The sequence below is a fragment of the Pristiophorus japonicus genome, chromosome 16 (assembly GCF_044704955.1).
Source record: "Pristiophorus japonicus isolate sPriJap1 chromosome 16, sPriJap1.hap1, whole genome shotgun sequence".
Lineage (NCBI taxonomy): Eukaryota > Metazoa > Chordata > Chondrichthyes > Pristiophoridae > Pristiophorus > Pristiophorus japonicus.
Genome location: NC_091992.1, coordinates 93808528 through 93825424, shown reverse-complemented (window position 1 = coordinate 93825424; position 16897 = coordinate 93808528). Strand labels below are relative to the sequence as shown.

At 45.0% G+C, this 16897-nt stretch overlaps 1 protein-coding gene across 1 annotated transcript in view; it reads right to left on the bottom strand.

Moving 5' to 3' along the window:
- tbcd (tubulin folding cofactor D) overlaps positions 1-16897 on the bottom strand; it is a 400428-nt gene that overhangs the window by 299252 nt on the left and 84279 nt on the right. Inside the window, exons 9-11 of the mRNA XM_070857568.1 lie at positions 5779-5911; positions 4499-4662; positions 1644-1704 (exon numbers count right to left, since the gene is read on the bottom strand). Coding sequence (XP_070713669.1) covers positions 1644-1704; positions 4499-4662; positions 5779-5911 — 358 coding nt within the window. The remainder of the gene's footprint in view (positions 1-1643; positions 1705-4498; positions 4663-5778; positions 5912-16897) is intronic.

Genomic DNA, 16897 nt, shown 5'->3' with positions numbered 1-16897 from the left:
GGGAGGGGGAGAGAAGGGGGGAGGGGGAGAGAAGGGGGGAGGGGGAGAGAAGGGGGGAGGGGGAGAGAAGGGGGGAGGGGGAGAGAAGTGGGGGAGGGGGAGAGAAGGGGGGAGAGGGAGAGAAGGGGGGAGAGGGAGAGAAGGGGGGAGGGGGAGAGAAGGGGGGAGGGGGAGAGAAGGGGGAGAGGGAGGAGAGAAGGGAGGGGGGTGTGAGGAGAGAAGGGAGGTGGGGGAGGAGAGAAGGGAGGTGGGGGAGGAGAGAAGGGAGGGGGGGGAGGAGAGAAGGGGGCGGGAGACGAGAGAAGCCGGTCAGGGGGGAGGAGGGAGGTCGATCGGGGTGGGGCGGGAGAGGAATGGAGGTCAGGTCGGGAGTGGAGGTCAGGTCGGGAGTGGAGATCGGTCGGGGAGGGGTGGTTGGGAGCGGAGGTCGGTCGGGGGGGAGGAGGGAGGTCAGGAGCGGAGGTCGGTCGGGGGTGGTCAGGAGCGGAGGTCGGTGGGGGGAGGTTGTTCGTGGGTGGGTGGGGGCGGGGGGCGGAGGTCATGTCGGGAGCAGAGGGAGGTCCGGGGGGGGGGGGGGGGGGGGGCGAGGGGGGCGGGGTGTGTGTCGGGAGTAGAGGTCGGGCGGGGGAGTCCAGAGCGGAGGTCGGTCGGGGGGAAGGTCGGGGGGGGCGGCAGGAGCAGAGGGGGGTGTCGAGAGCAGAGATCGGGAGCAGGGGGGCGCGCGTCGGCAGCGGGGGTCGTGAGCGAGGGGGGCGTTGGGAGCGGAGATCGGGAGCGGAGGTCGGGGTGGCGAGTTCGGGAGCTGGGGAATCGGAGGTCGGGGGTGGGGGGGGGGGGCGGGTTGGTCCGGTGGGGGAGGCTGGAGCGGGAGTCAAGTCGGGTCGGATCCCGGTCCTGAGGAAGCAGGAGCTGGGCGTGGGAGGAGCCTTATCGACGCAGCCCCAGTGAGGCCATTCGGCCAGGGCTCAGGGTTGCGTGCTTCGAGCCCCTCCACAGTTTTGAGCGCCTGGAGCTACTGCACATGCGTGCCCACTGTAGTGCACTGTTTTCAGCGCAGGGACCTGGCTCCGCCCCCAACAGCTCGTGCTGCGCCACGCCCAGCTCCAGAAGGCCTGCAGGGAGCCGGAGAATAGCTAATTTTTTTTAGGCGCACTTTGTGGCGCGAAAAACGGGCTTCTAGGTTGGGGCTGCGCTGTTCTAGACGCGGCCCGAAACCTGGGTCCTAAATGTTGAGAATTGCGATTTTTAAGATACTCCAAAAAAAAAACTAGTTGCTCCGAAACTTGGGCCTATTAAATCTCCCTTAAGAAGAAAAATACTAGCTTCTCTAGTTTCTCCACATAACTGAAATCCCTCATCCCTGATACTATTTTCTCTCTGGAATATTCAGGAGAATCTCTTATGCAGGCTGTTTCCTCAAGCCAAAGGCAAAACCCTATTTACCCAAACTTATAAAAGAGGGTATAAGAGACTTTCCTTGCTTGATGTGTGACAAAGCTCTGCTTCCATCAGTTAGATCAGTTAGATCAGTTAATTATTCTTACAATACCATGTATTCTCATCTGAGACAATCACCACAAAATTACAATTAAATGCTTAACATAAAATAGGAATTATCACCTAATGCAGCGCAATTTACTTACCCTTTTGCTGCAGACCACCTGACAATAGTATCTTTGTCCTTCAATCCAAATAGCAGTTGTTCTGGAAAAGGGTCACAAAAAAAGTCAACAACAGGTGAATTGTGCGATGGTAGTTCAATCCCTACATTGCATGAATTTCTGTTAATTTTCACACATTTATGAAGCATTTTTAAAATACAAGAAATCATTATCTCTCTCATACAAATGTTAAGTTAATAAACATTTTACACAAATATTCAAGTAAAAGCACCTCATTTTCTGAGTGTAAACGTTTAACATGCCAGTTCACCAATCCTGCGTTCTTAGTGTGGAGCTGCACTCAAAGGGATCGGAGAATCAGTACGAAAGTGTTGTAGGTGAATTTATCCTTTTAATGTCGAGTATAGATGTTAAGCATTAAACCAGTTTTATAAATCTGACTGCTTTTGTTCAGTAAATGATGCACCACTCACTTGTAGGAAACAAAAATATAACATACAAGTTATGAAAGAAAGAACTCCAGCTTCTCTAATGGCTCCGCTGGTAAAGGCAGCATGTAACTGAACAAATCAGACCAGAAAGTGCCGGGTTTGATCCTGGTGCTCACTGATGTAGCTCGTTTGGCATTACGGAGAGCTGCATCTCTGCGCTAGGAGAGGAAAATCCGAGTACTATCATATTCTTCACCAGTATCCAGGAAACCCCTGCTGGATAGTGTGCTTCAATGAATCATAGAATCATTGAAATTTACAAGACAGAAGGAGGACATTTGGCCCATCGTGTCTGGACCGGCTGAAATAGAGCTATCCAGCCTAATCCTACTTTTCAGCTCTTGGTCCGAAGCCCTGTAGGTTACGGCACTTTAAGTGCATATCCAAGTACTTTTTAAATGCAATGAGGGGTTGTGACCCTTTCAGGCAGTGAGTTCCAGACCCCCACCACCCTCTGGGTGAAAAAGGTTCTCAACTCCCCTCGAATTCTTCTACCAATTACTTTAAATCTATGCCCCCTGGTTATTGACCGTTCTGCTAAGGGAAATAGGTGCTTCCTATCCACTCTATCTAGGCCTTTCATAATTTTACACACTTCAATTAGGTCTCCCCTCAGCCGCCTCTGTTCCAAAGAAAATAACCTCAGCCTATCCAATCTTTCTTCATATCTAAAATTCTTCAGTCCTGGCAACATCCTCGTAAATCCTCTCTGTACCCTCTCGAGCGCAATCACAGAAGGTATCTCCCCTCTAAAAGAATACATTCAAAAACCTTTCTCAGCAAGAGCCTCATTAAACACAGAGGCTTGGGAAAGAGCATTTCTTCTACACTGTGATTGATCATATTATCAATGGTACGTGATTTCCATCTATGTGTGATTGTCAGAGGACAAGAACAGGCTTGGATGCGAGACCCTCTCTGGTTAAATTATACAACATTAACTGTCCAGACGAACACAAAAAAAGACTGGAAGTCATCTGCTAGCAGACATTAACATCTTCAAGCGAGAGGAAAAGGAGGCGAAGCAATTAACAAAAATAGACATACATCAACACCAAGGAATTAAAACCCACCATTTCAAAAGTTTATGCAACAAATAAAGGAGAAAAGAGTGCTCATTGAAAGAAGGCATCTCCCCTCTAAAAGAATATATGAAAAAACCTTTCTAACCAAGAGCCTCATTAAACACAGATGGTTGGGAAAGAGAATTTTTTCTACAGCGACTGATCATATCATCAATGGTACATGATCTCCATTCCATATACGTGATGCATATGGGATTATTTCATGTGTTCAATGTAATAAAGACAAAAACAAATGCAGGCACTTGGCACATTCAGAGTATCATAGCTTCCACTTCAAACACAAATAAATAAGCGGTGTTGAGACAATCATGCTACTTTCAACTTCTGCCTCACTTATCTGTGGAAATATATAAAACACAACACCAACCATCACCCTTACAAAAAAAACAGAAAGTAGCAACCAGCACATGGAAACCAAGGTGGTAGGTTGGCTGATCTGAGTTCATAAACTGTCAGTGGTGCAGTTGTAAGAACTGAGGTTTAGAATGAGGCACATTATTGAGTAAGAGTACTAGGAGCTTAACTCTTCATCTAACTGTGCTATACCTAACCTTCGAGGGCTTGATTATGTTACTGTGTGCCTGAAATAAGTGTTCCAATACCCAGCACCTACATCCCTCACATCAAGAAGTACAAATTTCACACAAAAAAAAATTCTTCCATTTTCTACCGATTTCTCCCTCCCCTCCTGAAAGTGCTGCCCCCTTAGATATAGCTCCACAAGGCCCTCTGATACCTCACAAGTAACAATTCTTCAGGAGTGAGCCCAATCAGTGACTGCCAGCAGGCTGTTCAACTGCAGTGTGCAACATAGCCAAGCCCAATCATGTTCTCACCCTAGATTCACACACACACTTCTAGCAAAAGGTGTTGTTTTGAAATCAACAATGGAAACTCTGCCCAATTTACCTTTCCTTGCCCAAAGGCCCTGAGGCGAATTGTAGCATCCCTATGGCTATTAACGCTGTGATCAGCTAACTCAGCACTGGTTGGGTACTAAACCTGGGACTCTCTTGGTCTATATGGCTCAGCTACGCACTGCTCTGAAGACCTGAGTTCTGAAAGGATCTTTATAGTAAAAGCCTATTGTCCATCTATCAATTCTTATCTTCCCAATTTCCTCCATTTCAGAAGTTTGTAAGTCAACAAACATAATAAATACAGAAAAATAAATCTGTTTCATTAAATATTCTTCATTTATTCAAACACCCAAGCCAAACTGGTCTGTCCAATATGGCTGGTTGTTGTAGTCCATAAATAATTTGCACATGATAATATGTTTTACTTTTCATTAACACACCTATTACATTCTCTATCTCTCCAGGGATATCATAGTCATCATCGTCATCATTATCATCCGCTGTTTTTAATTCCATTTTCTGTATAGATGAGATGTTGTTAATGGCTTGACCTTTACCTGCCATTTGTAAGTTAAAAGCCAAAGACCTGCTCCCACGCTGATATCTAAAAATAAAAAATAAATTGCTTTGAGGTAAAAATAACATAAGAACATAAGAAATAGGAACAGGAGTAGGCCATACGGCCCCTCGAGCCTGCTCCGCCATTCAATAAGATCATGGCTGATCTGATCTTGGACTCAGCTCCACTTCCCCGCCCGCTCCCCATAACCCCTTATCCTCCTATTGTTTAAGAAACTGTCTATTTCTGTCTTAAATTTATTCAATATCCCAGTTCCACAGCTCTCTGAGGCAATGAACTCCACAGATTTACAACCCTCAGAGAAGAAATTTATCCTCATCTCTGTTTTAAATGGGCAGCCCCTTATTCTAAGATCATGCCCTCTAGTTCTAGTCTCCCTCATCAGTGGAAACATCCTCTCTGCATCCACCTTGTCAAGCCCCCTCATAATCTTATACGTTTCGATAAGATCACCTCTCATTCTTCTGAATTCCAATGAGTAGAGGCCCAACCAACTCAACCTTTCCTCATAAGACAACCCCCTCATTCCCGGAATCAACTAGTGAACCTTCTCTGAACTGCCCCCAAAGCAAGTATATTCTTTCGTAAATATGGAAACGAAAACTGTATGTGTGGCCTCACCAATACCTTATATAGCTGTACCAAGACTTTCCTGCTTTTATACTCCATCCCCTTTGCAATAAAGGCCAAGATTCCATTGGCCTTCCTGATGTTACAATCCAAGCAAAATGTTAGAACTAGGAATGCGCTCAGCATTTTTACACTCCCACCCACTCCAAAAATAAGTTCAAATTTTCTGGTCTCCAACTTCAATACTTTCTCTTTGGGCGGACAGTCAACATCCAATATAAAAGTAGAAATTCAAGGAATAAAAATATTTTAACATTTGATGCAAAATTTGTATTTTGTACTCAAAATTTGTATAAGACTGCAAAGAAAAACCAGGGTTGATTTACCCTTGCTCAGTGCTTTTCCTGATGGGTGGATCAAAACGAACAACATGTGTGAGGAATCAGCAAAAATCAATTTCTAACCAACCATTCAATGGCACAACACAGTGATACCCTGTATATCAATCAGCTGTGCAATTCAAGCATCACACTTTTGATTGAAGACCCTAGTTTCACAGCTTGCTCTTACCTCCATTTAGCAACCTTCGGCTTCAGAAATGTCAGGCCCAACCTTTGAATGAGTTTCATGCCTAGTTTGCGAAGAATAGTGTGATTGCACTCAGGAATGTTACGCTCATCTAGGCACTTCAATACCGTGGAAGCTAGAGGAGAAACAGATCTTTAACAATTATTCAAAACACAGATTGCAATGTAAATTTTCCAGAGTCTGAAGCTGGGGCTAAATTGGATAAAAAGGGAAAACCTATTTGAATATTAATCGCCTTAGCCAAATTTCATATTTTAATTCTAATGCTTCTATGATTGAGCAATGCCCAGGAAGCAGCTGTGGAATGGGTGGAACCTGCTCCTTGGGCTTGTTGTCTGCAGGATGAGACAGAAATGCAGGGTGCACTTAACCATTCACTTCACTATCTGCTGCTTGGCCCCCAGTTTGCTTTGGATCTTTGAACCATAGGAAACTACAGCAAAACTTCTTCAACAACTTAGTAGGAACAGAGCAATTTAGAACTCTACAAGCATAAATGAAATGCTATTTCACTTCCAGTAGATTTCACATTGGATCAAACAATGGGACAACAATATCTTGGCTCAAATCAAATAGAGAAATAACTTTTGAAAGCAGCTCCAGGTGAATCCAAAGCATTACCTGGTTAAATTAAACTAAGCTTACAACAGTGTTGATTTCTATACAAGAAATTCAGTCACAAATAAAAGGATCAAATAGCGTGTACATTAATTTGTGAAAGGTAAATTAAGGTTCTAATTGGAGACAAGGGACAGTCTATCAGGGCTCAATATCCAATAGCTTGCTTGAAGCAGAACACCAACAGGTGAATCTCTTACAAACCAATGGGCATGACCAAAATAACCCCTATAATGAACACAAATAGAGAAGATATTTAAACAAATGCTGGAGGTACTCCAGTGTGAGGGGTGTTGTGTGAAGTATGGCAATCAATTTTGTATAACACCATTATACAAAACTTTCTACATTTTCTGCAAGCCCTTGTGAAAGGGAAATCATGTTCGACAAATTTGCCAAAGGTCTTTGAGCATGGTGAATAAAGGGGAACCAGTAGATATACAGTGTATCTGGATTTCCAGAAGGCATTCGATAAGGTGCCACGTAAAAGGTTATTGCACAAGATAAGAGCTCCTGGGGTTGGGGGTAACATATTAGCATGGATAGAGGATTGGCTAACTAACAGAAAACAGAGAGTCGGGATAAATGGATCATTTTCAGGATGGCAAACTGTAACTAGTGGGGTGCCACAGGGATCAGTGCGAGGGCCTCAACTATTTACAATCTATATTAATGACTTGGATGAAGGGACCGAGTGTAATGTTGCCAAATTTCCTGATGATACAAAGATAGTGGGAAAGCAAGTTGTGAAAAAGAAACAAAAAATCTGCAAAGGGATATAGATAGGCTTAGTGAGTGGGCAAAAATTTGGCAGATGGAGTATAATGTGGGAAAATGTGAGGTTATCCACTTTGGTAGGTGTTATGTCTTGAATAAAGAGTCAGACTAGATACTGCAAGCTCAAAGTAAGGTGATCGAGAATTCAAACAGGCTGCATAAATTCACAGACCCCAAGTCAAAGCTGCTATGTGCAACTCAGCATGTTGCATTAAGTCATCAATCAACTTGACATTTTAGGACCTTGGGTAGCGAGCCAATTAAAGGTTAAAAGACTATCAATTGAGCCAATAAGGTCAAAGAAGGAGAGTTCTTTTCTGTAAATTGAACCAGGTATAAGTACAGCCATTTTGGCCATGTGGTCTCAGAAGGACAAAGGCCTGGCTTAAAGCCAAGAGCTTGTTGCTGCTGCCAGAATAAAGTTACATTAAAACTACAATCGGAGTTCATATTTAATTGGAAATTAAGAGATCTAACAATTTTGGTGTCACGAACACAATCGCTGAGGGAAGAAACTGAATTTTGGACATCGGAAATACATACTGAGGTAAGGATTCCTCTTTATAAAAGTCCTCAGTCAAAAGTCTAAATTCGCTTCTCCTTCTACGCGATTCCGAAAGCCTCCGGTTTGCGAACCCTCCGGTTGGTAGTCGGCTCGAGGTCCCATAGACGTCTAACTTTGGCGGTGTGTTAGTTAATTAATCACCGACCTACTGATCGGCTGGAAAGCCTCCGACTCGAGACCCCAGTAAAGAAATCAGTATTATGGCAGCAGGAGATAAGAGCAAAGAATTGCCTACAACTGTTAAAGGCAGGCGGGCACCACCTGAGGTTTCGATAGATGAAATCCTCCAACAGTTGAAAGAATACATAGAGCAACAATTCAACTTATCTAAAACCTATATTAAGATCGAACAAAAATACAGTACCTCCAAAGGACAATGGTCCTTGGACAAGATTAAAAGGGTCTGGGGAAAAACGACCTGTATGAAAAATAAAGAGCGAACTAGATGGTCCCGAGCCGTTATGGGCCAGATCCGAAACCGGAATGAAATTATAATGCGTTCCCAACATGATCGAGAACTGACCAGTTCAAGGGACAAGTTGCAAGCAGTTTGTGCACAGCTGCGACAGACAAGATTTGAACTTGAAAAGTCGGAAGCGGAAGTTAAAGATCTTAAAGGTGAAATTAAAGAATGGAAAAAATCATTAGGTCAAGAGACAGTAATAGGAAAAGGAAAATGTATTGATCAATTCCCAGGGTACCCATGTTTGGATAAATTAAAAGTGCAAGCGCGAAGACACGACCAAGGAATAGATACGGATTCTGAATCCTCTGACGATACAGGGTCGAAGGATGACGAATAAGGGGTGTGCTTTGCCCCTTTTAAAAAAAGACGAGTTGTAGTCAAATCAGAAGAGACTGCGGATGAGGGCGGAACCAAAAAAAACAAGGAAAGGGGTGTCTGCAGAATATTTAGTTCATGATCCGGCAGACCCAGAGAAAATTGATAAATGGTCCAAGGAATTGCCCAATCCAAAGAAAGGGGGAGTGAAAACGTGGAACCAATTGGACCGCTTAAGAAATATATATCAACTTCATCCCTGGGACGGAGTGCAAATTTTGACCATAATGGTGCCAAAAACACGGGGAAGAAAATTGCAGGACAAGGTAGAAGAAGCTTTGGGGCAGGATGAGTAAGAATTAAACGCAGGGTGGGAGACCATTAAACACTGGCTGCAAGCCTTCAGTCCAGCTAAGACAGACTGGGGAAAAATTGCAGCCTGCCAACAGAAAGGTACAGAGGAGGTCCTGGAGTATGACAAGCGGTTTAGATGCACGTGGCTAGAATATTCGGGTATGAATAATACAGATGAGGAAATGGATGAACAAGTGTTTGGACCCCTGAAAGCAGCTTTCGTGGCAGGTCTAAAGCCAGAACTGTCCAAAATGCTTAAGGTAGTGTTACCGGGCTGGGAAGGTAGAGGAACTACCTTTGCAGCATTGGTGGATCAATGTAACCAATTAGATCGGGATATGGGAGCTAAAGTCCGAGCTGTACAGGCTATGGGATGGAAATCCCAGGATTCCGATAAACAGTCATTCGGAAAATTACCCAGAAAATGTCATTATTGTGGGAAAGAAGGTCACTGGGCCAAGACGTGCAGGGCAAGACAGCAAGGTCGCGGCAGGGGAAGAGGACGCAGCCAGGGATACAATTCAGCCAACAAACCAGGCTTGTCACAAGATAATGACCTCATAGAAGCATTTAAGCGACTGACAATGCAACAACTGAAGGAGTTACTTGGGATAGCAAAAAACGATTAGAGCCCACCCTGGCCCCCCTCCTCGCACTAATACAACAAAGGGAGGATGGGCTATATATAACTGTGAGGGTGGATGATAAGGATGTGGACTGTCTTTTAGACACAGAGGCGGAATTAACATGCTTACCCCTACAATATGGAGACTTTTTGCCGTTGCATGGTAGGGCACGTACAGCCTGTGGAGTTGGGTGCCATAAAATGGAAGTTAAAAGGACAACACCAGTACTTATAGGGCTGGGTCCACATGAACTAACCACGCCAGTCTGGATAGGCCCAGTAGATCAACCCCTTTTGGGAATGGATGTTCTAATCCAAGTAGATTCATCGTTGCATTTCGAGGATGGTCGGGTGACATGGTCAATTAGAACTTTGAAGAAAGAAGAATTGAAGGAACACCCAATATAGGCTAAAGATAAGAACGATTGTGGCCTACTCCAGATGGAGCCTGCGTCATTTACCGGGACCAAGCCTCCATGCATTAAACAGTATCCCATCAGTCCAACTGCCATTGCGGGAATCTTACCGGTTATTCAGCAATTGGAGAAACAAGGGGTGCTTATTAAAACGCATATCTCCTCCAATAGCCCCGGATGGCCGGTACAGAAATCTAATGAGACTTGGCATTTGACTGTCGATTATAGGAAAGCTAACCAGTGTATTGATCAAAAAGCTCCTTTGGTCGCAGATCCCTCCACCATTTTTAATGCCCTCAAACCGGAACATAAATATTTCTCGGTTATAGATATGGCCAACGGATTTTGGTCGGTGCCTCTGGCACCGGAGGTTCGACAGTGGTTTGCTTTCACGGTCCAAGGATAACAGTATACTTGGACCCGTTTACCGCAGGATTTCCACAACAGCCCTACGGTATTCCACATGGCTTTACAAAGCCATTTGCGAGAATTACCTCCCCTGTCATCCACAGTCATCCAATATGTAGACGATATCCTGCTAGCTTCACACACAGAAGAACAATATGAACAAGATTTAAGAGCTTTGCTGGACCACCTTCGGCTGAAAGGACATAAAGCCAGCATCGACAAAGCACAAATATCCCAAGAAGAGGTTGTATACCTGGGACAAAAGATTTCACAAGGAAAGAGAGAACTTACCCAGGATAGAACTGCAGCCATTTGGGCTGCTAAAAAACCCACCACTATTCAGGAACTAAGGTCTTTTTTGGGATTGTGTAACTTTAACAGAAATTGGATTGACTCCTTCACACAGCTTGCTCAGCCATTGAATGGTATCTTAAAGGGGAAACGTGCCTCTAAAGAAGCCATCACCCTCACGAAGGAACAGCAAGAGGCCTTCCTGAGTTTAAAAAAGGCTTTGTGTTCGGCACCGGCTCTTGGAATCCTCGACAGTGGTAAGACATTTACCCTGTTTGTCCATGAGAAAGAAGGATATATGATAGCTATACGGACACAAGAACATGGGGATCGACAAAGATCTATTGGCTATTATTCGGCAAAACTGGATGCGGTAGTCCTCGGATGGGGAAGTTGCCTAAGGGCCATGGAAGCTACATATCGAGCGGTAATGATCACTGCGGGTCTAGTCCTCGACCAAAAGCTGATTGTCAAGTCTCCCCACACCATACACGCTTTGCTGTCTATGAATAGAATGTCTCAGGTGACGGCAGCTAGGTGGACCCGCTGGACAGCAGTTTTGGAAGCTCCTAATCTCCATATCGTCCGGGCTAGCCCGGTTAATCCCACAACTATGCTCCCGATGTCAGAATCGAGGGAGCAAGAGAGGGGAGAATGTGAAGAGCATGACTGCGTGGAGATTTTAAAAGAAACAGAAGAAGCAGCCTTAGCAGCAGAGGAGCCTCTGCACAACCCAGACCTCATCCTGTTTACAGATGGTTCCTCCTTTGTTGACAATGGTACCAGAAAAGCAGGATGGGCAGTTACAACCTTGTATGAGGTAGTGGCAAAAGGATGTTTACCCTCAGGAACGTCAGCACAACAGGCCGAGTTACGGGCCCTGTCAGAAGCATGTCGAATAGCAGAAGGACAGATAGCTAATGTCTACACAGATTCGCGTTCTGCTTTTGGAGTCACTCACAACTTTGGTCTGTTATGGCGGAAAAGGGGATTCCTCACTGCTGCTGGTACACCTATCCGAAATGGAAAAGAAGCCCGAGACTTACTAGAAACCATACAATTACCTCAGGAAGTGTCCATCCTGAAGTGTAAAGCCCATACCAAGGAAAATACCACGGAAGCACAGGGAAATGCCCTAGCCGACCAGACAGCTAAAGATGCCGCCTCACAGGGCGTTTCCCCAGAAGAACCAACACAGATGTGCAGATTGAAAGCACTCAGGACTCTGACACGAGACCTTCAAACAATGCAAGGAGAGTGCTCCAGAGAGGAAAAATGGACATGGATTGAGGCAGGAATTAAGCTATGCGAAGATGGTGTCTGGAGACAAAGAGTTACCGACAAGCCAGTCGCGCCACAAGCGCTTATGCCTTTTTTAGCCCAACAGATCCACTCGTGGGGACACTTGGCCTCACAACAGATGACGGCACGGTTCCAGAAAAGCTGGTGGGGTCGGGGATTTAAAAAACATGCCCAGCTGGTAGCAGACCGTTGTGTGGTCTGCCAGAAAAATAATTCTGGACCCATCAGGGTAATGCCCCAACTGAGGCCCCCTGCCCCTGTCAGACCATTCCAGCATCTGCAGGTTGATTATAAATCTCTTCCTTCATGCCAAGGATACACTAACATTCTTGTTATGGTCGACAGATTCTCTAAATGGGTAGAAGCTGTCCCAACTAAAAGAGCCACAGCCAATCACACTGCAAAGGTCTTGTGTAAGGATTACATTCCCGATGGGGAGTCCCGGGTAGCATTGACTCAGATCAGGGAACACACTTCACAGGTGCTGTCTGCCAAGAAGTCTGTAGGTTACTGAACATTACGTGAGATTTACACTGTCCTTATCATCCACAATCATCAGGACAAGTAGAGTGAATGAATCGAACTCTGAAACAACAGCTTGGCAAATATCACCAAGAAGGAACACCATGGCCCCAGGCACTACCAATAGTGCAATGTAGCATTAGGGCAACCCCGAACAGAACTACAGGTCTAAGCCCATTTGAAATTATAACAGGAAGACCCATATCACTGCCAGGAACTATTGATTTACGGAAAGCTGATGTTCACTTAATGAGCGACACTTTGTTATCATACTGTCAGAACCTAACCAATGCTATTAGTTCTGTTTCTCGACAGGTATCGGCAGCTTGGGGTAATCCACCCGAAGGAGGACACAACATCATCCCGGGAGTCTGGGTGTATGTGAAAAAGTTGCATAAAGAACCTTTGGGTGCCAAGTGGGAGGGACCTTATCAAGTGTTATTGGCCACCCAGGCAGCTGTTAAAGTCCAAGGAAAGAAAGCCTGGATCCACGCTTCACATGTTAAACGAGCACCCGTAACTGAAGCTGAAATCTAATAAGGACAATTACTTTTTGCCAAAATGTATAAATTTACTGTATTACTGATTGTAGGTATTCTAAGCATAGGCCTACTTCTTACTAGCTGACCCTCTGCACCAAAGGGAAATAGTAGGGTAGCAAGGGAGTTATAGTAACTGCTCCCAGAATTCTGAAAAGGGAGGTACTTGCGCCCTACTCGGAACTGAGTGTTGCACATATAAGCAACCCCCATTCACTTTGTGGAGCGGAGCCACTGAATGGCTAGGTTCAATAGGAACTTCATTGGTGGAAGATTTAATTCTATTCGTTGTAATTATTTTACTTTTATATTGTTTGTTTATGTTGATTAAATGTTGTTGCAATCAGGCGGCTGTAGCTGCTGTCCTGCATGTGAGACACCTTGCAGGTCCCAGCAGACCGTCTGTACATGGCACAGGGGTATGTTATGCTTAAGGGAAGGTTGTTTACTGGTTGAATTAAGATATTGATTTGGATTAAATTGGAATAAGATTAATTAACCTACTAAAACCAGACTTCTATTGTGGCCACGATGGAATTCGGGTTGGTGTAAATTTGTGTGGAAGTTACTAGTCCGGACATGTGGCAAAACACATCAACAAATTTTAGAAGGAAACTCTATTAACATGTATGAAATTATTTTGTAGAATGTTTAACCAGTGATAGCTGATGTTTTATGATTCAGTTTGTGAAAGAATCAAAGGGGGGATTGATAGAGAATTCAAACAGGCTGCAAAATTCACAGACCCCCAAGTCAAAGCTGCTACGTGCAACTCAACATGTTGCATTAAGTCATCAATCAACTTGACATTTTAGGACCTTGGGTAGCGAGCCAATTAAAGGTTAAAAGACTATCAATTGAGCCAATAAGGTCAAAGAAGGCGAGTTCTTTTCTGTAAATTGAACCAGGAATAAGTACAGCCATTTTGGCCATGTGGTCTCAGAAGGACAAAGGCCTGGCTTAAAACCAAGAACTTGTTGCTGCTGCCAGAATAAAGTTACATTAAAACTACAATCGGAGTTCGTATTTAATTGGAAATTAAGAGATCTAACATAAGGTGTGACCGTAGTCCTTTATTACAGATCTCAGAGTGCCTCTCCAGCCTGTGAGGCCTCCTTATATACAGGTGCTCCCAAAGGATTGTGGGATCCCTTGGGACTCCAGGGGATAAGCTCTTTGGTGGTTAGGCATGGTATTTACAGGTTTATATACATAACAGTAGGAAATTTTTTTTTTTTAATTACTTCAATGGAGAGAGATTACAAAATGCTGCGGTACAGAGAGATCTGGGGATCCTTGTACATGAAACACAAAAAGTTAGCATGCAGGTACAGCAAGTAATTAGGAAGGCAAATGGAATGTTGGAATTATTGCAAGTGGGATGGAGTATAAAAGTGGGGAAGTCTTGCTACAACTGTACAGGGCGTTGGTGAGACCACAACTGAGTACGGGGTACAGTTTTGTTCTCCTTATTTAAGGAGGGATCATCATCATCGGTCCCTCGAATTGAGGATGACTTGCTTCCACGTCAAAAAGTTCACGTGTTTCAATGATGGACCTAAAATTCCAGGTCCGAACTAAATCTTGAAGGGCGGAAGATGCCTCTGCTTGGATTTTTTTTAACGTGTGGTGACCGTTGCACACCAGCCACCACACGGGCTTGACGGAGCTAGGTCTTGGTCCAGTAAACATAGAAACATAGAAAATAGGTGCAGGAGTAGGCTATTCAGCCCTTCTAGCCTGCACCGCCATTCAATGAGTTCATGGCTGAACATGCAACTTCAATACCCCATTCCTGCTTTCTCGCCATACCCCTTGATCCCCCGAGTAGTAAGGACTTCATCTAACTCCCTTTTGAATATATTTAGTGAATTGGCCTCAACTACTTTCTGTGGTAGAGAATTCCACAGGTTCACCACTCTCTGGGTGAAGAAGTTTCTCCTCATCTCGGTCCTAAATGGCTTACCCCTTATCCTCAGACTGTGACCCCTGGTTCTGGACTTCCCCAACATCGGGAACATTCTTCCTGCATCTAACCTGTCTAAACCCGTCAGAATTTTAAACGTTTCTATGAGGTCCCCTCTCATTCTTCTGAACTCCAGTGAATACAAGCCCAGTTGATCCAGTCTTTCTTGATAGGTCAGTCCCACCATCCCGGGAATCAGTCTGGTGAATCTTCGCTGTACTCCCTCAATAGCAAGAATGTCCTTCCTCAAGTTAGGAGACCAAAACTGTACACAATACTCCAGGTGTGGCCTCACCAAGGCCCTGTACAACTGTAGCAACACCTCCCTACCCCTGCACTCAAATCCCCTCGCTATGAAGGCCAACATGCCATTTGCTTTCTTAACCGCCTGCTGTACCTGCATGCCAACCTTCAATGACTGATGTACCATGACACCCAGGTCTCGTTGCACCTCCCCTTTTCCTAATCTGTCACCATTCAGATAATAGTCTGTCTCTCTGTTTTTACCACCAAAGTGGATAACCTCACATTTATCCACATTTTATTTCATCTGCCATGCATTTGCCCACTCACCTAACCTATCCAAGTCACTCTGCAGCCTCATAGCATCCTCCTCGCAGCTCACACTACCACCCAACTTAGTGTCAAGGATTAACCAAGACGACGAGAGACCTGCTCTGCTGCACGGACCTAGTGCGCACACATATCACAGTGTGGGCTGGCCCATGCTGCCCCTGGGCCCTCGCCTCTTCTGGGCCCTGAACTCGCATCCCTCCTGGGCCCCGATCATGTCCCTCTACAATCTCTCGCCACTCCTGCTGTACCTGCCCACCCTCCAATCACCAACCTGACCTTGGTGATGTCTCTTTTCACTGCTGTTGCTCGCCTGCTCCAGCACGTGCTGCTCCTTAAAATGGTATGCTGCCATGCTGCTCCTTCCGCAGGAGGGATATACTTACATTGGAGGCAGTTCAGAGAAGGTTCACCAGATTGATTTGTGAGATGAATAATAATAAAATTAAAATTAAAATAAAAATAAAAATAATAACTCGCTGCCTGGAAGGATGGTGGATGTAGAAACCCTCACCACATTTAAAAGGTGCTTGGATGGGCACTTGAAGTGCCGTAACCTGCAGGGTTACGGATCTTGAGCTGGTAAGTGGGACTAGACTGGATAAGCTCTTGTTGGCTGGCGCAGATACGATGGTAAGTACTGCAGGGAATCGAATACAGCCAGGGTGATCGCCTGGATGGGTCAGAGAGGAATTTTCCCAGATTTTTTCCCCCAACTGGCCTGGGTTTTTTCTGTTTTTTTGCCTCTCCCAGGAAATCACATGGCTCCGGTTGGGGTGGAGTGTAGAATGTTGTGGTGCAGGAGGGCAGTTGTGTGGAGCGGACTGGTTGGGCCAGATGCTCTTTGCCTTTCCGACATAGTTCATAGTTCGTAGGTTTATATGTGACCTTCAGGGCTGCTGACCGAGGGCCATGTGGCTCTTTGTCTGCCGGCGCGGACACGATGGGTCGAAATGGTCTCCTTCTGCGCTAAATTTCTATGTTTCTATAAAGGGGTTGTCTTATGTTGAGCAGGTTGTGCCTATACTCATTGGAGTTTAGAAGAATGAGAGGTGATCTTATCGAAATGTATAAGATTATGAGGGGGCTTAATAGGGTAGATGCAGAGAGAATGTTTCCCCTCATGGGGGAATCTAGAACTAGGTGGCCTTGTTTCAGAATAAGATGTCGCCCATTTAAAAGAAAGATGAGGAGGAATTCCTTCTCTCAGAGGGTTGTGAATCTTTGGAACTCTCCACCCCAGAGAGCTGGAGGCTGGGTCATTGAATATATTTAAGGTGGAAATAGATAGATTTTTGAACAATAAGGGAGTCAAAGGTTATAGGGAGCAGGCAGGGCAGTGGAGTTGAGGCCAAGATCAAATC